Here is a 26,419-nt window from a genome sequence, read left to right on the forward strand (position 1 = left end):
GCTGTTTGCTTTTATGTAAACATCAATCTTGTCTCAGAACAAACGAACAGAGACGGAGTTGAAAACCACGAAGGGGTTCACTTCAGTGAGGCCCACTATAGGAGGTGAATTTACTCTGATGTTGGTGCGGCGTTCTGGTATTTTTGAAGGCGTCATGCATTCCGGTGCTTTTCTAGCTTGTAGCTATGGGACACAAACATCACACAAACCACACAAATTTATCACTTAAAGTTTTTTATTGACATTTTTTTTTCTCTTCTGGACAGTAGAACAAACCCAAATGTTGCACAAAAAACACAAACTTTATAACAAGGCCTGCAAATTTGTATTCATTGACATTCAGTTGAAGAGCAGAAACTAAATCATTTCTGGAAGGGTAGAAAACTTGTATAAACTTTACTGTACAAATTATACAAATGAAGATCCATTACAAGCTTGAATGATAGATATGCTCTTTCGAGTAAGGACAGCATTATGTGTTGTTGCTGATGTTGTTATGAGGATGGTGATTCTGAGGATCATGGAGAACATGTGACTTTGATGCTAATGAGGTTAAAGATGTGATTTGTCAGAATCCAACCCAGGAATCTGGAGGTGAAGAAGCATCATGGTGTTGCATTATGACTCTGTTGCAGCAAAGCATTTTAGGTACATAACAACAACCAAAGAGGCAAAACATGATGTAGTTTATGGAGGGATGAGCCCCAAACAAAAATAATTCTCCTATACAGAAGACAGTATCTATTCAAAAGGATGACGGCAGATTCAGAGCACATTAGAATCAGTTGTCATCAGAAAGAAAGTTATTCTGTATATTGGGGCTAATCTGTCCACATTAGATGAGCTCTTCCCTTTTGGAAAAGCTGCTTGTGTTTGACATCATCCTGTACATTCTCAAGTTTGACTTGGATTTGATGACAGAGATATTCCACTTTTAGAATCTTTCCAAAGCAAAACTTGAGGGGAAAAAAAAAGACAGAAATATTGTAAAAAGCCCTTTTAATCCATTCTCTTCTATAACAGTCAAATTGAGAAAAAAATGTCATGGTGTTTCTCAACGGTTGTCATCAGAGCACAAGTTTATACGTGTCTTGATAAAAATGTAATGCTTTGGGAAAAAAATAACACAGCCTTTGCTTCAAGCTCGTACTCTATGCATCTATGTACCCGCTTCTTGGAGCCAGGCATGTTTGCCCTTCATTGTCGCTGTCAACAATGAGCCATGAAAAATTCTTAGTAGAAAAATAAACATTGTGAATGAATAAACATCTTTGCATCCACTCAGCTGCATGTACTCATCTGCATTTGTCATGGAAAACTGCTTCCCCACGGATGACTGTGCCTCGTGTCACCTGAAAATATTTTGTTGGAGAGGGATTTAGGCGAGCAGGGGAGTTGAGAACATCTCATTTTACAGTCTAGTGCTGCCTTTCTTCTGCAAATTATGTTTTTTTACCCCTTTGATTTTTTTTTTGATCTCCTGCCACTGTGTTTGATCTCCACAGGGCCCTATTAGCCAAGTACATGTAGGAAGGTTAAGAGGAATTGCAGAGAGATAGGTTTAATGGCGTTTGTCCTCTGCCCACACTGAGTAGTCTCACGGAGGAGGCAGAGTTTCATCGTCTAATAAGATCTGTGTTAAATCAGCAGGATCTTGTTTGGACTTTCAAACTTTTCAATACTGGTGTGGTTGAATTCATATTTACGTCGGGATCAAGATGAGCATTTCCTTTCCTTTCCACTACAAACACAATAGAAATTTACATAAATACAGAAAATACGATGATTTGCATATTTAATATAAATCAATGCGTCAAGGGCTGAGTGCCACAGACGGGGCAGGGAAGTTACTAAGTAGTCAAACTTTAATGCCAGGAACACAGATGAAGCAGAAAACCCATTATCATGCCAAAGCATGTAATACACCCGCCAGTCGACTAGAGGACAGCGTGTCAATGTCACGACTACGCCTCATCTACGCATGAAAAAGCATTTGGTTAGGTGTAGGAAAAACAAACATGTGGTTACGTTTAGGAAACCATGTGGTTATGGTTGGGTACCAAAACTACTTGGTAAAGGTTCGGAAAAAAAATTCTATCAAGAAATCCATTTCGTTTTCACAAACTCAAACCTCTGCCTGCTAGGAGAAATAAATGACCCGCACCTACAAAGTTTTACACGTTTGTACTTATTCATTGACCTCCGCTACATGACCTTTTTCACATGACCTTTGTCACAAGACATGTGTATACTCCAATGGTCACACCAACCTCTCGTGAACTGGCAGGTGTATCACATGCTTTGGCATCTAAGTGGTCATGCACCAGGTTTAATTTAAAGGCAGTATGTAGTAGGAGTCTGTAATGGCAGGCCACACAATGCAAACATCTACCATGTTTGTACAGTCTGCTCTGCCTTGAGCTTTTAAACATCGGGCACATTGAAAAAAAGCTCTGTATTCCATGTGTAGTCATCGTTTCATTCTGTCAGAATTGAAATAAATAATAATTACATCACTCATGAAAATGGTATTATTAATTGAAGGGAATTATCACAGTATGAAACCATGTCAAAGGCTTAATCAGGCTCTTGTTTTGCTCACATTATCAGCTATAATGTCATCATTGTGTGCGTGTAGCCAGTGGAATGGCAGGGCAATGACAGGGCAGAGCTTTTATAATTAATTATGTCCAAGCACTGGCACAATGAATTCTTTGCTAAGGGTACAGTGAAGATGTGCTACACTGTATGTAGTTACTGTGGCCGTGAACTGAGTGCCTCAACCGTGAATGGTTCGAGTGGTTTCCGGGCAGTCTCTGTAGACTGATGTCAGATTTACCGGGGTGGGAGAGGGTGGTGGGGGGTACTTCTGGTGGATGAGGCTTCAAGGGCTCTCACTGAAGAGTGCACAGGGAGGTCACTGAAATCTCCATCTTAATCAGCAAGTCAAAAACAAAAGAAGATATGTCTCTCTTCCAAACCTTCAGGATGTGGAATATAAACAAATCACACCTTTCAAATGCATGTAGAAGTTACACATATAATAAGAGACAAAAGAGGAGTTGAACTTGGTAAAAGAAATGGTAAATGCTAACTCAAAACTGTTAAGGATTATTAATTAAATATATCAAATCAACACTTCAGTAAAATATTTACCTCTTTAAATATGTAACTGTATGTTTGTTTGTTTTCATTGCATAGCCTTGAGGTCATGAGACAACTCCATGACAGGGGGAAGAGTTTGAATATTCTAATAGCTCACAAACACATAAAATATTCTATCCAATTGTCTTTATTTTGTGCCTTTGCAATTGTGTCAAAGAGCATGGACACTGATTACCAAAACAAATTCCAGTAACTGGGAGATTTTTAAAGCAAATTCCTCAAAAAGAAAACTCAAATTTATTCCACTTGATGGGAATATTAGTGAAGATATCTTAACGTCTGAGTTTTTGGAATTCATTCCATTCCTCTTCAATCACTTGGAAGATACTAATTTGTCACTTAAGACAATAGGGTGTATCAATTTCTAAGTTAGGAAACCATGTAATACAATCAATTAAACTGACATATTCTCATTGGAGAGTTCGATCCCCACCACCAGAAACGGGTAACTCTCTATCGTTTTCCTAGGTGATGGCTTACTTGAGCTCGCCTGTTAAAAGTTAAGCAGCTTGTTACAGAGATAGCTTTTTCAGTTTACAATTTCTCTGTGAAAGAATGAAGAAAGTGACTGACAAAATGACTTTCAGTATGTAAAGATACTGTATGTTGGTGAGATGTCAGCCTTTGGGAGCTTTGTGCAGGCACGTTCTCACTTGTGCACTTTAAGATGAAACTAGTAAAAATCTTGGAATCAACTTGGGAAATTTGGGAGAAAAAATGAAGACTTACATTTTCCTTAATAACACCTGCTGCTGAGATGTTCTTAATAAAAGGCAGTTTACCTCCCGCCTGTGCAGATGCAACTGCTCAGTGGATAAATGTCCGGCCCGGTATCACGCCAAAGCATGTAATACACTCCTCACTCCACTAAAGGGTACCATGCCAGTGTGACGTTTTGTCTCACCTGGCCGTGAAAAGTACACATATGTATGACCAGGATCAAAGGAGGTCAAGTGACAAAGGTCATGTGGCAGAGGTCATTTGATAAGATATATTTGATGTGGGAGGATAGGTTGGGTGTGGTTGGATTGATTTTCACCCAAGAGATAAGGGTTCCAGTCCGTGAGAAAAGGACATGGATTTCTTTCAAGAAATCTTTTCCGAACCACAGTAGGCCTAGTTTTTCTTTTCCTAAACCTAAGTACGTGGTTTGTGGTGGCAAAGGCACTTTCTCTGTTCTCACCTATAGGCAAGGCAACAATGTGACACCTGTAGTGGACTTGCAGGTGTATCACATGCTTTGGCGTATGATGTGTTACAACATTGTTTTTCCAATTACAGTTTGGTATTAAACTTAATCACCGCCTTGCTTAATTTTGTTCACAGTTTTTTCTTTTCCAGTGAATGAAGCAGCACATTTCTGTACTGCACAGAATCTGTGGGTAAGTGGTCAGGGTCAATGGTGGGTACAGAGTTGTGATACCAGAAAACTGGTTTTACATCTTGAGAAGCATTTTACTCTATTTTGGGAAAAGATCAAGGCTTTGCTTCTGTTTCAAATTCAGCCAAAACCACAATCTTTCCCTCATCAAATCCTTTGAGTGCTTGAACTTAGCCATGAAAATGTTATTAAGGCTTTAGTCATTAAAAGAGGAAAAAAACAATCAAATTCCTTGTCAGTGAAAGTTTTGCAGCATTTCATTGTGCTCAGTACAATTTACCAAAGGGTATTTGCCTTTTCAATATAGTAGTATATTACCATCATTTCTAGAGGCCATGTTTCCATGCTGTGGTGAGGGACTGTTTTGGTTATAAGCACAGTAAAAATAGTAAAACAATAAAAAAAAAAAAAAAAACTGGGTTAAAGAAACAAAATGCAGCAGTTGCAATGGGAGTTTTACATGAGTTAGGCATTACTACAAATATGCAAATGTGTTGATTTTAAGTTGTTTGATTGATTTCTGGGAAAAGATTAGATGTTTCTTTCAGGGTTGAATTAAATATTTCGACAGCTTAGGCCAATAATACCCGAAAACATTTTTTTTGTAGTTCATGTCAATATATTTCAAATAGATTTTTGATGGAACTTAAAACACAAGTATCATCAGTAAAGTCTTTCAAGACTAGAGACCAAAATAACTTCAAAAAGTGTAAAAAAAATAACTTCATTTCTAAATGAGATGTTGTAGTTGTAGTGAGCCGTTTTGGAGGGTGATCTGTTGTGAAAATGTCTATCGGGGATGAAGCTGAGAATGATATGTTGGACAATCATTGTAATAAAAAACATATTTGCGGCTGAACACGAGTTGCAACATGTCGTTGATGGTGTTGTATGAACGTTGAAATTCCTCAGAAACAGAAAGACAAGAGTGTTATTTTTAGGGTAGGGCTTCAGGCATAGAACGAAGAAAGGCCTCTCTGTTTGAAAGTCTGCGGTGTGTTTTATCACCCGCTCTGGCAAAGTGGGCCAATACTGACCACTAAAGGGTCCAAACAGGCATGAGGGGAAACATGTATGTGCCAGAGCTGAAGCAGGAGAGCAAGGAAAGGTGGGGGTTGTGGAAGCAGGGTGGGGCAAGAGAGGGTGGGTGGGTGGGTGGGTGGCAGGCGGGCGGGCGGGCGGTCGGTCGGTCGTTCGGTGGAGCAGATGTGAGCAGAGCTGAGGACGAGCTTCACGCAAAGACACAGTTCCATCGATGCTTCTGTTACAGCCTGGAGCGGGGAGGGGGAGGGAAGGAAAACAGAAACAACATGAAATTGGAAGCGGTCCCAACGCACAGCCCTGCAGGACACCACACTGTTCGCAGACCGTGTTCAGACAGACAACTAACAATCCAGGTCACGTTAAGTCAACTCAACAATCGACTAGTGTTGTAATTTTTGGTATGAGGACAGGCTCTTTTGGGCTGAGGGATTAGGCATTAGGGGAATGGGCCAGTGTTTTATGCTAGCAGTGTGTCATATGTGTCTGGTCCAGTAATTTCCTGGAGTCTCTGTTGAAAACTTTGGATTGACGACAAGACAAGATAAGACTTGACAGGAAGTGACTCATAAAACTATAACTTGTAATTTTTACTCTTTAGTTTTTATGCAGATAAAAAATATAACAGTTTATAATACAGCCTGCAAATGACTACATTTACTGAGTAAGGCTTCTCTTTTTAATTAGTTAGCTTTAGAGGTGCTAGGTGACAGATCCTGTTACCTGTGGACAGAGCTGAGCTATCTGTTTCCCTGGTTTTATGTGTTTGTGCTAAGCTAAAGCTACCTGTTAGAAAGCAAGTGTTCTATAGAGGTTAAAAAGGAAAGGCTAAAAGGAAAATTAAATTAGCCAACTGTCTGTCCATAGCTATACAAGAACATAAAAGCCTGCAGTGGCACCCTTGCTATAGATAAATACAGTACAAACCACCAAATGTCCCAGTAAGGAGATAAAAAGGAGATATAAGGTTAGTAAAAAAGTAAATCTCTAAACATAGTTATCACTTCATACTGTGCAGATCAGAAATCCAAACTTTGCATCCAGGAAAACCACAATGGAATATGGCAAGTCTCAGTGGCACTGTCTTTGCACATTATCTGCCAGATGGGCCAACATAGGGCCCGCTGGAGGGGAAGACAGGGTCACATCCTCCATCCTCATGCATTATGTAAGATTTATTTTTGGGATGTACAGTTCAAACCAGTGTGGGTTTGCCAAGTGGTTGTCAGACAGTCAACCACTTTCAGGCTCTTGAGCATGATGTGAAATCACCAGAATTTGACTGCCCAAAAAAAATTCTCCCCCAAATCTGTCAGACAGACCGCCTCGCTGGTTGTAATTATTCAGTCAGTAAGACATTTCCACCTGATTTGACAAGAAGAATATTTCTGGCATCAGTGTTAAATTTATTTGCTCAGCGAAGGAGGCCAACAGTTGCGTGGGACTTATTGCGTTGTACATACAGGTGTTGCCAGCATGTTTCTTAGCTCCAAGGCTTAACAAGCGTTTCCTAACTGGCACGACTATGGGCTCAGCAAAGCTGAACCTTTAGGACAACCCCCTTATATAGCACACTTTGTGGTGCTTCTGCTCTCTCTCTCTCTCTCTCTCTCTTTCTGTCTGTCTTCCAAACCCCTGGTCTAATGGAATACATCTCCAGCATAATAAGCCACGTGGGTGTCTTTAAGTGAATAGAGAAAACCCCATAGTCCTTGGAGGCTTTTTGGCAGAGCCCGTCTGTGGCTCTAAATCTGCTATTTTCAAATGTGTATAATGTGGGTTTTTTTGTAGACGCACATCATGTTTGTGAAGGTGAGAACACAGATGATATAATTAGCCTCATTAATCCAATCAAGTACCAACAAGAGGAAGAGACTCTTTTTAGATGATGTCCCATCAAAGAGAAATTAAGTTTTAATGCCACTACGTTTTCAACTATCTCTGGAGTGAAAAGGTACCATTTTGGAACATACCCAATCACCATTATTTATCTACTGTATGGTTACAAGTTTTAAATCAGAGCTGAAAAATGTCTGCATTTATAGTAGATATTTACAAATAAAAAAACAGTGTTCTTGGTTCAACTTTCTCACTCTTATCCGCATTTTCGTCTGTTTTGTTTCCATGACTGACCTTCTCCTCTTTTGTCACTCCATTTTCCCCCTCCTCTCTGTCTTATACTCTGTTACATCTTGTCCTTACTCATGTCCCCGTAAAACCCCTTTTGCACTGGTTGTTTTGGTTGTCTATGCCTGGATGTTTTTCTGTCTGATTCTGTGTCTGTATGTTACATGAATGTCTGTGTTCTATGTTATATGTGAACATCACGCCTAACTAGAGTTCATGTTCAAGTCCCTGCTTCACCTCTCATTATTTCTGACTCCTACAATATGTAGTGGTGTTTCCATGGACTTTTCCACATTTCATGATGGATCACAATGCCGAGAGATTTATCATTTGTATTGATGGTTATAGTGATTGTGAGTATGATGTTAATGACAATAATGACAGCATTTCAGAAACATTAATTCTAAACATGTTAATGTTTATTATTACGTTCATCTCTTTCTTTTTTAGCTTGAAAAAAAAAATCTAAATTCCTGTGCCACTCAATTAAATAACATAATTGCGATAACATCGTAACCATTTCAATCAGCTTAGTGGAAAATCATACAGATCGCCTCCCATCCACTTAATCCCCAGATTTGTTATATATTTGACCACCTTCATATTTATGGAAAAGTAAAGGAGTCACTATCTATTTGAAAACGATCAACTCAATTGACCATCCCTCAGCAAACACAGGAATATGATCAACCCAACAAAACGTTTTACATTATCTTTAACTTAAGAACTCATAAAATCTAATCTTCCAAAAAGGACTTTCAATCACAGCCATTAAAAGAAAACATATAATCAGAAACGGTTATCTAAACTATATAAACTCACATCATCAGCAAAATAAGAATAAAATCCATCCCATAAAGAGACTTGGAAAGAAATGATACAATCAAGACTGATCTCAACTTTTGGAAAAGAAAATATAGCAAAAGCTACTCCATCGTGAACAAATCCCAACTATGACTGATTCAGTGTCAGATTATGAACTAAACACATCACCACGGTGCACGTCAGGGGCTTCACCGATTCAAATATCCGACCACAATGCACCTTCAACACAATGGATTGTTGATATCACGTTTTTTTTTTGACAAAGCACACCGACCCTCAGGTAAACACTGGGTCATAATATCCCACTGTCCCCATCTCACTGCCTTCGAGGGGATCTCACAGCCATCAGTCATTCTCACAAATATCACTGAAGCATCCTTATCACCTTGACCACAGCCCCCACAAAAAAAGATACTCCTTAACTGGAAATACAGAGACAAACTCTCACGATAAAAATAGATTTCATTTAACTGTTTTTTTTACCTGGTTAAATAAAGATTTAAAAAATGATACGACTGTACCTCAGTGGAAAGAATCATCACTGAACACAATAATTAATCAAAATCGTCCAGTTCAGTGAGTACTGGGAACTAATTATTATGATTAACTTACAGACAAACTGACCACCTGCAATTCGTCTTTTTGTTTCCTCTCTTAATGGATGTTGTTGTTATTGTTTACCAGCATTCATCTGCTGTTATCATTATTAGCAGTAGTAGTAATTTTGTTTTTGTTTACGGTTATCACTCATTATTCACAACTGTTTGTATTATCACTATTTATGATGATAATAATGAAGATTATGATTATTTTTACTATTATTATTATAATCAACATTGCCATTGTGATGATTGATGAGGAAATTATTACTTGTGAACAGCAACACAGTGGGTCAAAACGTAATCTGAATTCATAAGACAATTGATGTGATGTTTTGTTTTCTGTAATTAAACTTCAATGAGTTTCTGCTGGGAACATGCTGTTTAATATTGTTCTTTTTCCTTTATTCTCTCTTGTCGTGTTCATGTTTGGACCTATAGGAGGACCAACTCCATTCACAGTGGAGTGGAAAGAGCAGCCAGATATTAAGTTTTAGTCTTTCCTTGATAATCAGCTAAGACAGTAACACAATAAAAAAATGAAAAAAAAAAAAAAAATGGTGACAAAGAACAAAATGTGACAAAGAAATTGACGAAGCATGAACCAAAAGGTCATATACAAACATATGGACAAACGTAAAGGATTATCCTCTGAATTGTTTTACATGTTTTGTCTTGTGAGGAATTTTTTTTTTCCTTAATGTGATCTTATAAACACATATATTTGGACACACGTTAAACTTTCCCTATCTCTCCTTTCTTCTTTTGTTACGATTAATATATATGTACGTACAGCTGTAACTATAAATAAAGCTCAAATGATCTCAGATCAGTTTGTACATTAACTTGAGTATCAGTTTGTGATGCTTTTAAACTACAAAATCTATTGTTTCTTAGGGGTTTCTTTGGGAGTTAAACATTTTCATTGTTTCTTGACTTATTGTAATTGTATTATGCACTGTAAGCTCAGCATGTGAATGTATACCGAATGTGGTTATCTCTTGAATCCCAATTGTTTTCATTTTTGCTCTTTACGTACTCTAATGAGAAATGCACTGGACCTTTGAAACCAAACATTCATGGTCTGATGGGCTTCAGGCCTTCCTGAGATTGGATGATGTGGATTTTTTTTTTTTTACGCTTCGGTGGGCGAGGCTGGACTTCAGAGTAGGAGGTAGAGAAGAAGGAGAAGAACTGGCTACACAGATGGGTAGAGCTCTCATCTATCTATCTATCTATCTATCTATCTATCTATCTATCTATCTATCTATCTATCTATCTATCTATCTATCTATCTATCTATCTATCTATCTATCTATCTATCTATCTATCTATCTATCTATCTATCTATCTATCTATCTACCTACCTACCTACCTACCTACCTACCTACCTACCTACCTACCTACCTACCTACCTACCTACCTATCTATCTATCTACCTACCTACCTACCTACCTACCTACCTACCTACCTACCTACCTACCTACCTACCTACCTACCTACCTACCTACCTACCTACCTACCTACCTATCTATCTACCTACCTACCTACCTATCTATCTATCTATTGTTCCATTATCCTGCTCCATGCCCTCACTAACTCAATCCCTCTTCAACACTGAGTCACACGTTTAACATTGTATGATACACTCACACTCAAACAAAAAACACTATCATCAGCGTACCAGCTCGCTCACAGAGGAGTTGAAACAAATGACAGAAATACACAAAATCTCAGGATTTGTCCAGTTTGAATAGTTTCACTGATGATATTTCACCCGACATTTAGTTTATAAAGAGAACATAATAAATAACACTCTTGGTTTTCAAAAATATTTGCCCCAAACGAGCTTCCAGTCAAGTTGCACAAAATAGCCATTACATGCAGATTTTTGGGAAGTTGAGAGAGTTGTTCTTTGATATTAAAGACCCCGTTAACACCTGGCATTAACAAATGAAACATGAACTGGCAATGAGATCTTATCTGAATAAGGACAAATTTGACTGCTTTGTCCCTGCAATGCAATCAGATAGGCAAGCCCACATCTGTAGATGTTCTGGCTTGTGATTGGCTTTCAACCAGGTATAAATGTAAACAATACAGCATGACCGCAAATTTAAGAAAAATCCACAAGAAGGATCAGCTAACTCTAATTCTTTCCAGTCTGGTACTGCCTCAACCACTGCCTTTCAAAACCTTCAAACTACTTTTATTTAGTTTTACAAGAGAAAACACTTGGCTAACTGGCTGGTTTTACAAACACTTGGTAAACTGCCCACATCTGTTAGAGGGAAGCGCCCAGCCTTTACCCTGTGCTTTTCTATTAGAGCATGTGTCAGTCCAAGGGGATGGTACCGTGTCAGTGTCACACTTTGCCTCACCTAGGCTTAAAAAGGAAGATACCATAGGCTTAGGCATCAAAAACAACGTGCTTATGTTAAGGAAAAGGTAATGGTTTGTGATAAATATGACGCAGTTACAATTTGGTTAGATTTAGGCACTTAATTAGGGTTAGGAAAAGATAATGATTTGGGTTTAAAATAAGTCACGTCACGTAAGTTAAATGTGTTTCGTTATATAGACTAAGTAACTTACATTGTGTAAAAGAAATCATTGCTGACTTAACCCAAACAATGGTCATCTGGGTGAAAGTCTTTGATAGCAACTTCCAGCTTGTGTCAAACTAGTTTAAGCTAGAAGGAAGAGAATTTAGGTGACCTTTCAACTTACTGAACAGCTTTATCATTTATTAATAATGTAGCGACAATGTACAGATTGAATTTATATCTCGCTGAAATCTGCTCACGATGTAAGGCAGACTAGTCTCATCCTGATCACAGTGTGTTCTGCATGCACGAACACTTTGCATTAATATATGTTTGTATGTGTCTGGATTCAACGTTATGCCAAATTAGAAGTCATAATTACAATTGTAAGATCTGATATATCTGACTTGGCACTTAAAAACAAAACAAATATGGATGCCTCCCATATTGTCAGCGCGACAGTATTTTTAACTCCCACATGCTGGTGTTGTCAGAAAATGTGAACACTTGCAAGTCGATAACATTGCAGTGTCAATTCCAAATTATCTGAGTGCAGCTTGATGGCAGGTGTAAATGTCTTGAAGGTCACACTCCCCAGCCAAACTTTGTTTTGAATGAATCAACTCTCCCTGTCGTGGAGGGCAGCTACAAAAAATGTCCCTTTCAACCAAAATTAGCAAATCAGTGCTTGTACTTAATTTTGCATGGTGGTGATACTTTTATTACATTTATTCATTTCTATTGGCTCTGCTCCAATTATTAATCTATGCTGCTGTTCATATTACTAAATTAGAGGTCATACTGTGCATTACTTAAAGTAATAATTACGTCTCAACTGAATTGTACTCTTATTTGACCTGCTTCCAGTAAGATAATGTGAAATCTTTGTGATGTTAATGCTTGCAGGCTGAAGCGTTTCCAAGCCCACCTCATGGATGTCATGGAAACAGGTACACTGATAGAAAGAGTGGAAATAAACCTGTAAACCTCAGAAGTTATCTTTAACCTCAACCTTGAAACATCAGTTCAGTCGTCAGGGCTTGTCGAGGGCTAGAGGTTGTTTTTCAACCTATTTACGCAAGGATTTCTTGAAAGGACACCAGTCCAAACTTATTTTCACTCTAGTTGTTTTCTGTTCACTGCTGCACGATGACTTGTATTTTTTACAGTTTATGTGAGGTTTTTTCATACGGTGGACAACTGGGAATATTCATCAGCTAATAGAGAGTGCATTCATTGTTTGAGCTCCTTGTTAGGTCACTGTTTCACAGACTAGTTGCCCGCTTTGACATTTGCTCACTGCATAACAACCTTAAAGTTACTTTAACAACGGAAAACTGGATGTTAATGTCGATAATGTTTCTATGTTTTTTAGTTTTATTTCCATGTGTTTATTTATGAGTTTATGAGTTCAACCTGACTACAGCCACTGTCAATAATCAAAGAATATATTTTTTTCACATATTTTGGTTGTAGTACGACTATTTAAGAGTATACCATCAAAAGTTGCACTTATTAAAATCAGAGCAAGAGAAAATAACCGTAAATGACTCAAATAAATATTGAGGGATCAAACACTGACTATCGACCAAATTTTCTCGATGAAGACGAGTTAAACATTTTAACCAAAGTAAAATATGGATAAGGGTTGACTCATATAAAAGATGACATAAAAGAAACAGAAAACATCCAAAATGAAAACATCTTTTTATTGTCATACACTTTGTAAAGGATGAGTGCAAATAAAAGAGCTAAATAAAAGATCAAAATCTACTCATCACTAAGCCATGGACCATAAGGCATCATTAAATACAAGCTTTTGGAGCTATCATCTACAATACAAGGACGGAATCAAGGAAAAGAAACAACACAGCATCATTGCTTATGCAATTAGAAGGAAAATGGAGGAAAAGGAAATTAAATGAACAGAAAACAAAGGCAACAAAAAAACACAACACAGTTTGTACATTCAAAAGAAAAAAGAAAAAAATCACAAGGAATATTGATATTACGGCAAGTGATGATAAAACATAGTCTACAATCTGTTATGTACACTTGGCACTAATGTTATATCTTTGATTGTTGTCCAGTCAGGTTGTTGTCAACTCTAGCATGTGCACAGGTCGTAACTCTTTTTATTTAAATGCTAGATATATAATCTAATATATCATCTATAAATATACTGAAACAATCATTCTCTCAAACAAAGATGTTGAAAAGTTTTGCAAGGCCTGACAATAAAATTTTAGATCAAACTGCTCAATGGACAACAGTTCATCAGAAAAATGCTCACATACTTTTTATATATAGTGTTGAAGGATTATTTTTTTCATAACAAGAATCAATCTTTGATAGTCCATCTCATGCACTTGAAAGTTGTAAACAGTACAAATATAAATGATCCACTTACAATATTTGAATCCCAGCAATTCCAAAATAGACAGACAGACTCCAAAAAACAGCAGCAGATTGTTTGAATGCATTTTCCAACACTGGCAGATGTATATGAGGTGGAAAATGGCTATTTAACATGATTGGATTGTCTCTATCTATTCGACGTGGCTAGAGAGAATCAAAAGCAGTATACAGCTTGAATGGTGCCACAGCTTCCAATTCTTGATGATATGACTCAGGTTTGCTATATCTCTAAAACATACATGTAAAATATATTCTGATATACAGCATGAAGTAGAAAAAGGGCCTGGGGTGGTCTTCAGTATCTTGATATGTCTTTTCTGATATGTTAAAGGGAAAGTTCAGCCAGATTTAAGTTACTTTTACTTTGACATGTATGTTGCCTTAATGCAACAAGTCAATAATTCACACAGAGTTTGTGTAAATAAAGAAAATGTTGTATTTAAAAAAAGATAACGAGTTTAACGTTATATTCAAATGTGCCTGCAATCATCCCTACAGCAGTGTTGTAGTCAAAATCATGTCAGGTGAACATAAAAGATTGTCATGTGAAATTAGAAACAAATGGTTCACGACAAAAATATCAACTCTGTGAAAATCATGCCAATTATTGCAGTGATTAAAGAAATATGTTTGTTTTCTACTTAGAGTGTAAAAATCTAAAGTTACAGCGCTTCACTGGGAACCTATTTAATATCCCAACATGATGGATACAATTAAAATTATGAAGAATTGCAGGCACTGGCCTTTAATGTCCCATCAGACAGGAATGTTGCCTGCTGCACAAATTATATAGCATATGATTTCAAGCTGCATTCAGATTGAACATAAAAATATTTATGCTTTAGCTGTACATATATAGATGTTAGCTGCAGGTTGCTAACAGCTCGCTGCAAAGTGCAAATGTTGTAAACTAAGCTGAACTTTGTCCTTTTGATTTGTTGCTTAAAAGGAGGACTAAGTAACATTTGAGAGGAGATATAACACAATACCCGACGTAAAAATGAAAAGTTTAACTTATTAGCAAGGAAATAAACACTTATTCAATTCAATTCACGAAAGAGTTTTGGCCGCTAGTCTTACTTGGTCTGGTGTGACCAACTTATGGAGACTAATGTTGGCAAATTTTAAATGAATATTGCTGCAAAATAAATGTTACTGAGCCAATTCACTGATCTTGCCACTCCTGCACTGCTGTTACAAAAGCTTAGCACTTTAGCATTATCCCCTGTCTCTTGCAGCCAGTGTTCACTGTTCAGCAGAAGTCTTGCTTTAATTAGCTCCAACCTTCATGAACCCAGTGTTTGTTTTGATCTCCTTTCAGCTTTGAATCAAGGTAAGCTGCCACCAAAATTCACTTTGCATTCAATTTAAGTTTTGTCAATGGTTGGAAAATTTCTTTCGGAAGCTTGTACTTTTATACTTTTATGTTTACTGTATTTAAAATCTTCACGTTTTACTTGTAATGTGTTGTTTACGAAATTAACTGTCTACTAAATATAGTAGTTCTCAAACATACACAACATAAAAGTAAAATATAATAAGAAATGTTTTGTTTTTTGTTGTTTTGATAAACATTCAAGATTAGTCAGTATGAACTTGAAAAGTTCCATTTCAGTGACTACAACACTGCTTTAAAGCAACTCAGTGACAGGACAAATCCAAACACACACGGTTTCTCTCTTTTTGTATCCAACAGTCACATCATTGCAAAGATGAGAACCTTTTTTAGTTTGACACACTGCTCTGAAGGCTAATGTGTAACTTGCAGTACTTTGTGATCAGGGTCGACAAAGTTCAAGTGTTGAATGAATAAAATAACTACTGCACTGACTAAACAGTAGCAAGCTTTAGCATTTCATTTGTATCTATAATATTCTGTGTCTATTATTAACCTATTTAAAGTAAAATAATATAAACCTATTTCTGGGAAATGGGGGATAGGGGTCTCAGTGACAGCATTTCTAAATGGTAATTAGTTCTGCAATAGTTGATGAGATACATTTCAAGTGTCAGCAATTTCACAGAACAGCGTCAAGTGGGGGAGTCCTGGTCTGACCAGCGCCTTTTTTTTTTTTTTTTTTTTTTTTTACCGAAGACTGTTATTGTTCAAACATCTAGCTTATGTTCACAGGCAATATTCGAAGCACAAGCTGTTCAGAGAACAGTCTCCCATCAAAGAATTGGGCCTACACATCCCCACACAATCAGGGACGCTGGCTTCTTCACATTCAAATGGTACGGTGTAAATAAGAGTGCATTTTAAAGGAGCAGTGTTTAGCATTTAGTGGCATTTAGCGATGAGGTTGCAATGGAATACCTCTCACTTCACCCGACCCGTCCAAGCATGTAAGAGAATCAACAGTAATCACAAAACTCACGAAAAACATGAAACACCTTTCTGGAGCCAGTGTTTGGTTTGTCCCTTGTGAGCTACTGTGGAAACATGGTGGTGCAACACGGTAGGCTCCATGGGAGAGGACCCGCTCCCTATGTATAAAAGGGCTCAATCTAAGGTAATACAAACAAATTGATTCTTAGTTTCTGGTGATTATACACTAATGAAAACATAACTATGACTATTATTTTCCATTTCTGCCACTAAATCCTATACACTGGACCTTTACGTTTGAAACCTTTCAGACAAACGTGTAACCTGGACATCCACACATGAGAGACCATGAGGTAACGCTGACAAAATGGTCTACACAGTTGACAGACATAAAGAATGGCAAGACAATGTTATGGAAATATACATGTGATGTGCAACAGTTACATTCATTCAAAACAAAATAAGCGTAAGACATGGGGGGAAAAACTACATTTGTTCTCGAACATGTATTTTTTTTTTTTTTTTTTTTTAAGTCCAGGATGATGATCTGTTGAAAGTTACAAGCAAGATACATCCAAGAAATAAACCAAATATAATGAAGGGAACAAGTCAATAGTAAAAGACAAAAAAGATAAAGGAAAGATATCCAGTATGGTTTAAATCAAACCAAAGGAAATATGAGTCCCAACTGCTTTGAGAAACTGGACAGTCAACTTATCTGTACACACACATGCCAACATTCCATGAAAATACACACAGCACGGGCAGTTTTCATCACTGGGCTGGCTTTTGGATTCAGTGCATTCTTTAAGGAGGTGGGTTATTTATGTGGAGTTATGGCGGCTGCTTTTTTTTTTTAAATTTTTTTTTATATATATATATATATAGTTGCTGATTGTTTGCTGTTTTACGTCCCTAACTCATTTGACATACTCAGCTGACTTCCAGAAGTGCCCCGGGTGGGAAAGGCGGCGGTTCCTTTTTGGCAACTTTTCCAGTAAATCTACCAGCTTGGAGAAGCTGGGCCGCTCTTCCTGCTTGTACGCCCAGCACAGGAGTAGAATGTCCTGGAAGACACAGATACATGGAAAACAACATTGTCAGACATTTCATGTCACCATCTTTAGAAGTATCACAGGGAATGTCAAGTTACTGAACACATTTATGTGAAAATAATTTCAGTTTACTCTCTACAACTCGGTGAAAATATACTTTTCGTTCTTTATTTGGTCTAAAACAAAATTTTTCAGTCTATGATGTACACCAGTTGAAGATGAGTCATGACGGTAGAGATGTGAGGCAAAGACACAGCATGTGGTGTAAGGGATAGGTGCACGCAGGTGGTTTAAAAACAACTGGAGGTTCGTAATTGTAGTTTGGCGCCCTGATTGTGCCCACAGAATCAACACTGCAAGACATGTAGCAGCCGCAGTGGCCTCGACTCATGGCTCACAGAGGCATTTAAGAAACTTGACGTAGCAAAATTAAACAATAGCTATGTTGTGAAGCCTGAAAAATCATCCGGCTCAATGCTCTCAGATTTATGCGGCTGTAGATTATATTTAATTCAATTGCATATACAGTGTAAAACCACCATGGAATATGGTCTCAATACAGTTGACAGTTAAAAATAACTTGTAGTAGATTGCATGAGGAGCCAAAGGAGAGCATAACTAAAATATTAAGTTATGCACTTTACTATTATAGTCAATGAAATAATAGACAATCACATTAATGCATTCATGTTAAAATATCAACATACATATCAATAAAATATCAAAGTTAAGGAAATGTTACAACATAATGCATTAGTGGCAAGTGCATTGAGAGCAAAAAATAGCATAGTAAAGGATTGTTTTAGCCTGCCCTGAATACAACCCTGTTTCCAAAAAAGCTGGGACGCTGTGTAAAATATCGGTTAAAAAAAAAGGCGAGGGATTGCAAATTACATAATTCCATATTTTATTAAAAATAGACCAAAAACAACATATCAAATATTGAAACAGAGAAATTCTATTGTGTTATGAAAAATATATGGTCATTTTGAATTTCTTGGCAGCAACACATCTCAAAAAATCTGGGACAGGATCATGTTTACCACTGTGTTGAATTTCCTCTTTTTTTTAACAACTCTGTAAATGTTTGGGAACTGAGGAGACCAGCTGTTGTAGTTTTCAAAGTGAAATGGAGTCCCATTATTGCCTAATATAGGATTTCCGCTTTGGGGTCTCTTTTGGCGTATATTTTGTTTCATGATGCGCCAATTGTTTTCAATGGGTGACAGTTCTGGACTGCAAGCAGGCCAATTTAACATCCACACTCTTCTACTACAGAGCCATGCTGTTGTAATACCTGCACAATGCGGTTTGGCATTGTTTTCCTGATATAAGCAAGGCCTACCCTGAAAAAGATTTTGTCTGCATGGCAGCATATGCTGCTCCAAAACCTGTATATATTGTTCAGTATTAATGGTATCTTCTCAGATGTGATAGCTACCACTGCCGTGTGCACTTATGCATCCCTATACCATCATGGATGCTGGCTTTTGAACTGTGCGCTGATAACAAGCAGTTTTCCACCTCGCCTCAGTTCATCATAAATTAACTTGGGCCCAGAGAAGGCAATTGTGTTTCTGGATCATGTTTACATATGTTCTTTTCATGGTTTTTGACCTGCATTTGTTGATACACCGATCAATTGTGTTGACAGACAAAGGTTTTTTGAAGAGTTCCTAAGCCAGTCAGTGAGTTCCACTACAGAATTGTGTCTGTTTTTAATGCTGAGAGCCCAAAGATCACAGCCATCCAATATTGGTTTTCGGCCTTGTCCATGGCATACAGAGATTTCTCCAGATTCTCCGAATCATTTAATGAAATGATGTACTGTTGATATGAAATCCCCAAATTCTTTGCAATTTTAGGTGAAGGAACATTATTCTTAAATTGTTGCACTATTTGCCCACACAATCTTTAACAGAGTGGTGATTGCCTCCCCATCTTCCCTGCTGAGACTCTTCCTCTCTGGAATGCTCTTTTTATTCCTAATCATGTTACTGACCTGTTTCCAGTTAACATAATTAGTTGTGAGATGTTTCACAAGGTGTTTCTTTTAGCATTACACAATTTTTAGAGCCTGATCCCAACTTTTTTGAAAGGTGATACTGGCATCCAATTCAAAATGAGCACATATTTTTCATAAATCCCCCAAAAATTAACAATTGATATATTGCCTTTGTTCTACTTTCAACTAACATGGGTTTACTTGATTTGCAAATGATCAAAATCTGTTTTTATTTAGATTTAAGCAGCGTCCCAACTGTTTTGGAAAAGTTGTTTAAGTTTCATCAAAAAAGGAAGTTTTAAACTTAGTCTTAAAAGTATACAGGGTGTCTGCCTCCCACACCCAAACTGGGAGCTGGTTCACAGGAGAGGAGCCTGGTAGCTAAAGGTTCTGCCTCCCAGTCAACTTTTAGAAAATCTCAGACCCACAAATGAGCCTGCATCGAGAGCAAATCACTCTAATGAGATAGTAGGGTACTATGAGATCTTCAAAATAAGATGTGCTCGGTTATTAAGAGCTGTGTATGAATTGAGTATTTTAGATGATGCTTCAGAACAGCTAGACTGTGATTTACGCAAAAACATGGATTTTGTGAATTAATTTTGTCTTCAACTACAAGTTCTGCTGTCTTTCTGTGTGACTCATGACATAAGTTTACAACCACATAAAGAATGATTTAGCAGGCACCCAGGCAGATCCGACTAAACTTCATGCAAGCTTGTTTAAGTGAATCTATGTAAAATAAAATAATGCTGGCTGGAAGGTTTCTAACTGTCCTCTCAGAAAGTTTTGTTCCTTGGTAACTTTAGGAACGCTTCTGTGAATTCAGCCCTAGATTGCTTATTTTAGTTACCACGCAAAGCTAATGTCTTAAGTTTATAGAACGTGTGGGAGCAAAATGAGTCAAAGATTCAAAGAGTGCTTAAACATGAAATCTCTGCAGCAATTAATTTTGAAAGGAGTGACTCATGAATAGTGGCACATTTATATGAAAAAAAGTCCTTACTGATATCTCCTTCCCCATGCCGGTTTGGGCAAGATTGGGCTTCATCCCACTGCCGATTTGCCATATGATCACCTCTGCTGGCTGACTCTTGTAAGGCCACTCACGTGCGTGTAACTCGAACCAGATGGTGCTGTGGAGACAGAGGAACAGAGCGGGTCAGTGTTTTGGACTGTCTGGTCAGGAGAACAATACCACCGTCTTCAGGAACACACCAATAGGACGGTTCACATCCAGGCCAGTGCCAGGCAGGAATTTCAGTCACAACAATGACTAACCATCTAACTGAATGCTTTCAGATTCATGTGCAGCTGCAGATGATGATTCTGCACAGCTGGTTTGGGATCTACACCAAATCATTTATTGTGTGAATGAGTTTTGTCTTCAACTTCCAGGTTTTGAAGAATAATTTCATCCAGAAGCAACAGAAACAATACATTTTTAATTACTATTCATGCAAAATTTGCATACTCCTTCCCTGTGCTAATATGTTGTTTTCACTCTGCTGCTGTAAGTCAAGTTTGAGTCAGGTAAAAATAGCTCTTCACCAGGAGTGCAGTAAAAAACTGATGGCTGATTGTTGATGAATATGCAAAACCAGCCATGGGGGTCACCTCTAGGTAACACAAGGGCTAACAGAGCAGCTGGACATTGTTCACTCTTCTTCCCTTTAGAATAATATAGTGATGAAACCTCCATATGGGGGACCATCTGAAAATGCAATTGTGTTAGGAGTCAACAGAGCAGGGTCCACCCCCACAAATGAATCAGTAATGGCAGCTGAGGAAGAACAGGAGCCATGGGGGATTTTTTTAATCAACTTAGGACAAATTTAAAGCTGGGCTTCAGAGGAGGAGATGGAGAATACCTCAGTTTGACAAACCTGAGTGACACTCAGAGAAGCAATTTGTATGTATTAAGTGAGGTAATCATTGAGATGATATGGGTCAAAATGTTTCCAATACCACGTATTTTTGACAGAAGAGATTCAGGATGAGCTCATGTTTGTTACATTTTGAGTAGTTTTGCAAAACAATATATACTGTATACTACATCCGCCCAAAAAATATCTATTGCAACAAAACGGACTGTTTAGGAACATTGCAAGAAAAAGTTGCACCAATGTGAACGACCCGTCTCAGTTCAATTTGAGCCAGCTGACTGTCGACAGCGACTCGAGAAAAGAACTCTGCTGAACAAGGAGACTGTTTTGGAAAAAGAACGGAGAAACTGACAGAATGGGAGATCTCCTGTCTCAAACTCATAGCATAAATTTGCATAAACACCCTGGGTATTCTATTGAAGCACCCATGGGTGACTCAAATTTTTCAACCCTTATTTTCTTTTTTTAAACGTTCTTTCATATTTTCACTACTACAAATGCAACTGTTGCTATAACTCACTATCACTATCCTCATTCATGTTTTAAAAAGCTACAGATGATACAACCACGTCACACCAAAGTGTGTAATACACCCACCAGTCCCTGAGACGATTTTGTGTCTGTGTTATGTTTTTGCCTCATGGTGGCCACGTGGTTCCGGTTAGAAACAAGAAAACATGTCTACTTTTGATACCGTCAAAAAGACACACTACGCTATAGTTAACTGGGAGGTGTATTACATGCTTTGCTGTGATGGTAGCTACACCAAAAAGAAAATCTGTCAGTTAAAAAGAAGTACAGAAAGATATTGCCCATTTAGCTGGTTTGGTGTAAACTGGCAGATTTCAGAATGTCTCGTGGCGAATTGTAAAAATCTTGTCGCAATTCTTTGGTCTGAACTGGCCTTTCAATGTTCAGTTGGTAACGACTGAATTCTTCCATTTGTTTTACCTGAACTGCTGAACATGGAAATGATGACCCCCTCGCAGCAGAGACCTTCGCCTAGTAAATACCTTTAACCAGAAAGCTGCTTCATTTGTAACTCTTTCCTCTCTGCTCCTTTGTCCAAGCCTCCTGTTTAATCTCTTAGTTGACTCCTGTGTCTCCTTGCCATTCATGCATTTTAACCTCTTCCTGCAGTTATTCAGTCAGAAGGTAACTCGCTCTGGGTTTGCGTCATTCTCTCCACTGAATCAGCTTCCCCAGTATCCAGCTGTCTTCCAGCCAACATTGCTAATTTGTGCAACACATCCTCCCCCACCTCCATTATAAACAAGGGTCCGTTCATGAAACATATGAGCCACGTCACAATGACTTCACTGCTTATTAATCAGGTAGGCCAATTGGGGTCTTTGTCAAAATCATAGTTTTTAAGTAATTATATTTTAAAAATGTTAATCTGCTCTCATTAAATGATTAAAAGTTGGATCTAAAGTCTGAAAATAACAAACAAAATTGTCTTTTAAAATATCAGGTTATTACAATATATATGTCTTTCTTCAGTAAGCAATGACAATCTTCATCTATAATAAGATCTGAATACCTATAAATGAGAGCTGACTCTTTGTCATATGATGAGGAGTTTTAGGAAACTGCTCCATAAAGTCAATAGGAGTTTACTGAATTGACACACATATTTGGGGTTTGTCAACAGTGTGCTATAATCGTCCGCGCTCAGACGCTGTCTGGACAAACAAACAGGAGGGCATCTGGCAAGAGGACACTCACCCAAAAGCAAAGACATCTGACTGTTTGGAGAAAGGAAGCTTGTCCTCCTCTGTGTCCGGAGAGAGCTGCTGGATGATTTCTGGTGCCAAGTGGCACAGCCAGCCGTTGGGGATCCTCAGTTTGTCTTCTCTCCGGCTGCAGAGAGAAAATGTGGAGACGGAGATGTGTCAGTGTTTATTGATCTGCTGTGTCATTCTGCCGAGTCTTTACACCGATGTATTTTCATTATAACACACTGTCATTACAGATACCCCCAATAAGAAAAGTCTGTGATGGTTTTCAATTATCACATAACTGTGAGCTTTCAGATTTACAGTTGCATCACTGCCATATTGTTGTAATTTCAATAACATCATCTTTTACATTTGAGCTGAAACTATTACAATGTGTTAATTAATTCATCAAATTGTCTGTGTGTTAATGACAACCTTGTAACTTTGTCACACTGCAGAATGGCTCTAATCAAGTCACAATCTGTGTTAAACTGCAGAGTATAAGTTTGGAGGCGCATTAGATGCAACGACAGCCCACTGAATTGTAACGCTACAATGAATGAGAGAAGAGGAAGAGACAAGCAAAGACGTGTCATCATCTCACTCCATCTGGGCCGCTGTCATGTTTTGAAATTGTACATACACAGTTTTGGCCTCACTGCTGGCACTTATATTCATCAAAAACGCATACTTCTTTGTTGTGGTTCTTGGGACCAGTCAAGTTGTGAGATATCATTTTGGATCTTAAATTTTACATCGTTCAATGATTTGGACACCGCTGGTGTTTGGTAATATCATGTTACGTGTATGTATATGTATATTACTGCCTCTCCTGATGTTGACGGATATGTTGTTGGGTAAAATAATATAATTATTTCTAGGGATCAGATCAAATAGATTAGTCAGCTGTGAAATACCACTCATCGCTTTTTACCGACTCTATACTAAACTAAGCTAAGCAACTGCTGCTCATAATGTTACACTTATCATGCAGACATGATAATGGTGTCAGTGTTCTCATCTAGGTCGCAGCAAGAAAATAAATATGTGTATTTTACAAACTGAAAAATTGTACTCAATAATAATGTGATTTGTCAGATATTGTAAAATTTTTGACTAATTTAGCAACATAATCTGTTTAGTATAATTGACATTATATTTGTATTTATTGTTTAAATGAAATATATTATTGTTAATATAATCCTTTGGATGTAGGTGTATTCAGACAGTCTCACGGGTCTGTTTCCAACAGGCTCTCACTACCTCCACACAGTCTCTGGGACGTCGAGGACAGCCCATGAGGATGAAGTCAGTGTTGAGCGGATACAATATGTGATTACTGGTGTGCTCAGCCATGACATGGTAAATTACAGACAATTTACTCTTGGTGTTTTGTGGATTGAAAGGCAATTTATAGCACTTTGATGATTACCAGTGATTCACCGTTTTCTTTATATGACATTACTGTTTGTACTGACTGTACTGACAAATGTGTCCAACCACGACTGAATTTCTGTGCTTATCCATCACCTGCTTTTTTTTTTCCTCCCTTGAACTCCTCTCTTTAAGAGCGTTTGCGTTTTTTACTGGACAAGTGGAATTTTTTTCCATGGCAACAGTAAAGATGGAAAAATGACAAAAGTTTTCAATTATTCTCCACCAAACTTCACTTAATTGACCACATTCGTGTAAATTAGACATGTTACATTGTCAGCACAGACTTTGTTTTAAAGAGCAGCAGGGATATTAGCGGCAAGAAACAACATATGATAACAGCAAATGTGCTCATACCGTATGTATCGAAAGATCGAAAAAAAATTCATATTTATGATTAAATGTTCTCAAAATGAATGTATTGGTTAAAGAATTGTGTGAAAATACATGAAAAACAAAGCTGACATATTGTCACTTTGTAAATATTTGCGTATCCACTACATCCACTGAAAGCTGTCGTCTCTGCACCATATGTGTTAAAATAATGGCAGTCTGTCTCTTCTACTTCTTGCACTCTACACCAAAAAAAAAAAAGCGCCCCTCTCTCTGATGTGTATTGAACATAATTACCTGCCAGCCTGCAGAACGCCAGATATGGTGAAGAGTCCAAAGTCGGTGATGACGACTTTGCCGTTGTCGTAAAACACGTTCTTGGACTTCATGTCTTTGTGTAAGATCCCCTTCGCGTGGAGGTAGCCCATCCCCTGAGGACAGGGAGAGTGGAAGATGTGACGCTTCTGTAATATGATGTGCACCACTGAAGTGTTCTGGGAAATCAGCTTTGAGTTCTTTTACCTTGACCATCTCTTGTGCGATCTGTCGGGTCTTGTTAACATCCAGGACAACCTTGGCATCCCGCACCACAGAATAAAGTGTTCTGCCTTTACACAAGCTGAAAGAAAGAGGAGAATTCAGAGGTTATAGGGTAGAATCGTCAAAACTTAAAGAATAATTTAATTAATTCAGCTTTTTTCAGAGAACATTAACAGGCAGTCAAAGTAGGTTTAAGACAAATAACCGTGATGGTCATATTGCATCGTTTCTAATCTCTTTATTATAATCTGATGTCCATGTCAGCTGTTTTCTTCTTGGTCATCCTTTATACTCCTGTTCCATTATGTGGTATGTTTCCATATTTAAAGTGCGGATGTTTATCATAGTTATAAAGAAGCAATGGTGATGGATGGAAGTAGCTGAACACGACTGACAGGAGCAGAACCATGTTCTGCAAAGAAGTTAAAATGAAGCATCCTTCTTCCATTAATCTTCTTCAAGACAAACCCTACGGAGCATCAAGTTCACTTTGAATGCTGCTCTTCTGTCATCCTGCTAATTGGAGTACCATGTAAGCAGGAGGAAAAAAAACAACTGGTAAAGTGCTCCATTGTTGTGACTTGGAAAAGTTAAGAACACAATAGTCACATAAGATAAGTGTCTGAAAATGTATTCTATTTTTGCTGTTACATATTTCTATTGGTTTGTTATCAAAATAAATCAGGGATAAATAAAATAAGTATGACTTATATATTGTTCCTTTTTTTAGTTGCTGTGTCAAATGTTTTATAATTTCACTGAACTGCCAGCGAGGATGGCTTCGCGCCATATCGCTACAAGTTTGATGACAATCATGTAGATCTTTTGCAAAGAATATTTTTAGCATATCTACAATAAATTACATCTCAGCAGGCTGACATGTTTATGGTCTGTACAACAGGATGTAAAGGTAACAACATTCAAACTGCACCACATTTCGACTTGAATCAGTCAGACACGTCTTACGTAATCAGTTTCTGGATTCTGACTTAACGTCCAGTTTAAAGGCCCTCA

At 37.8% G+C, this 26,419-nt stretch overlaps 1 protein-coding gene across 3 annotated transcripts in view; it reads right to left on the bottom strand.

Moving 5' to 3' along the window:
• Nucleotides 1-230: 230 nt before the first annotated feature.
• ksr2 (kinase suppressor of ras 2) overlaps nucleotides 231-26,419 on the bottom strand; it is a 117,703-nt gene continuing 91,514 nt past the window's right edge. For 2 of the 3 annotated variants that reach the window (XM_069716386.1, XM_069716385.1), the window contains exons 17-21: nucleotides 25,388-25,484; nucleotides 25,163-25,296; nucleotides 23,106-23,240; nucleotides 20,498-20,627; nucleotides 13,375-17,498 (exon numbers count right to left, since the gene is read on the bottom strand). In XM_069716386.1, coding sequence (XP_069572487.1) covers nucleotides 17,352-17,498; nucleotides 20,498-20,627; nucleotides 23,106-23,240; nucleotides 25,163-25,296; nucleotides 25,388-25,484 — 643 coding nt within the window. In that variant the 3' untranslated portion in view covers nucleotides 13,375-17,351. Of the gene's footprint in view, nucleotides 5,818-13,374; nucleotides 17,499-20,497; nucleotides 20,628-23,105; nucleotides 23,241-25,162; nucleotides 25,297-25,387; nucleotides 25,485-26,419 lie in introns of those variants that run through there. The other variant, XM_069716387.1, reaches the window with a different exon arrangement.

The sequence above is a fragment of the Brachyistius frenatus genome, unplaced genomic scaffold, assembly GCF_029030835.1.
Source record: "Brachyistius frenatus isolate BFR_SWC_R1_liver_20210118 unplaced genomic scaffold, ASM2903083v1 Contig_156, whole genome shotgun sequence".
In the NCBI taxonomy this organism is placed as follows: domain Eukaryota; kingdom Metazoa; phylum Chordata; class Actinopteri; family Embiotocidae; genus Brachyistius; species Brachyistius frenatus.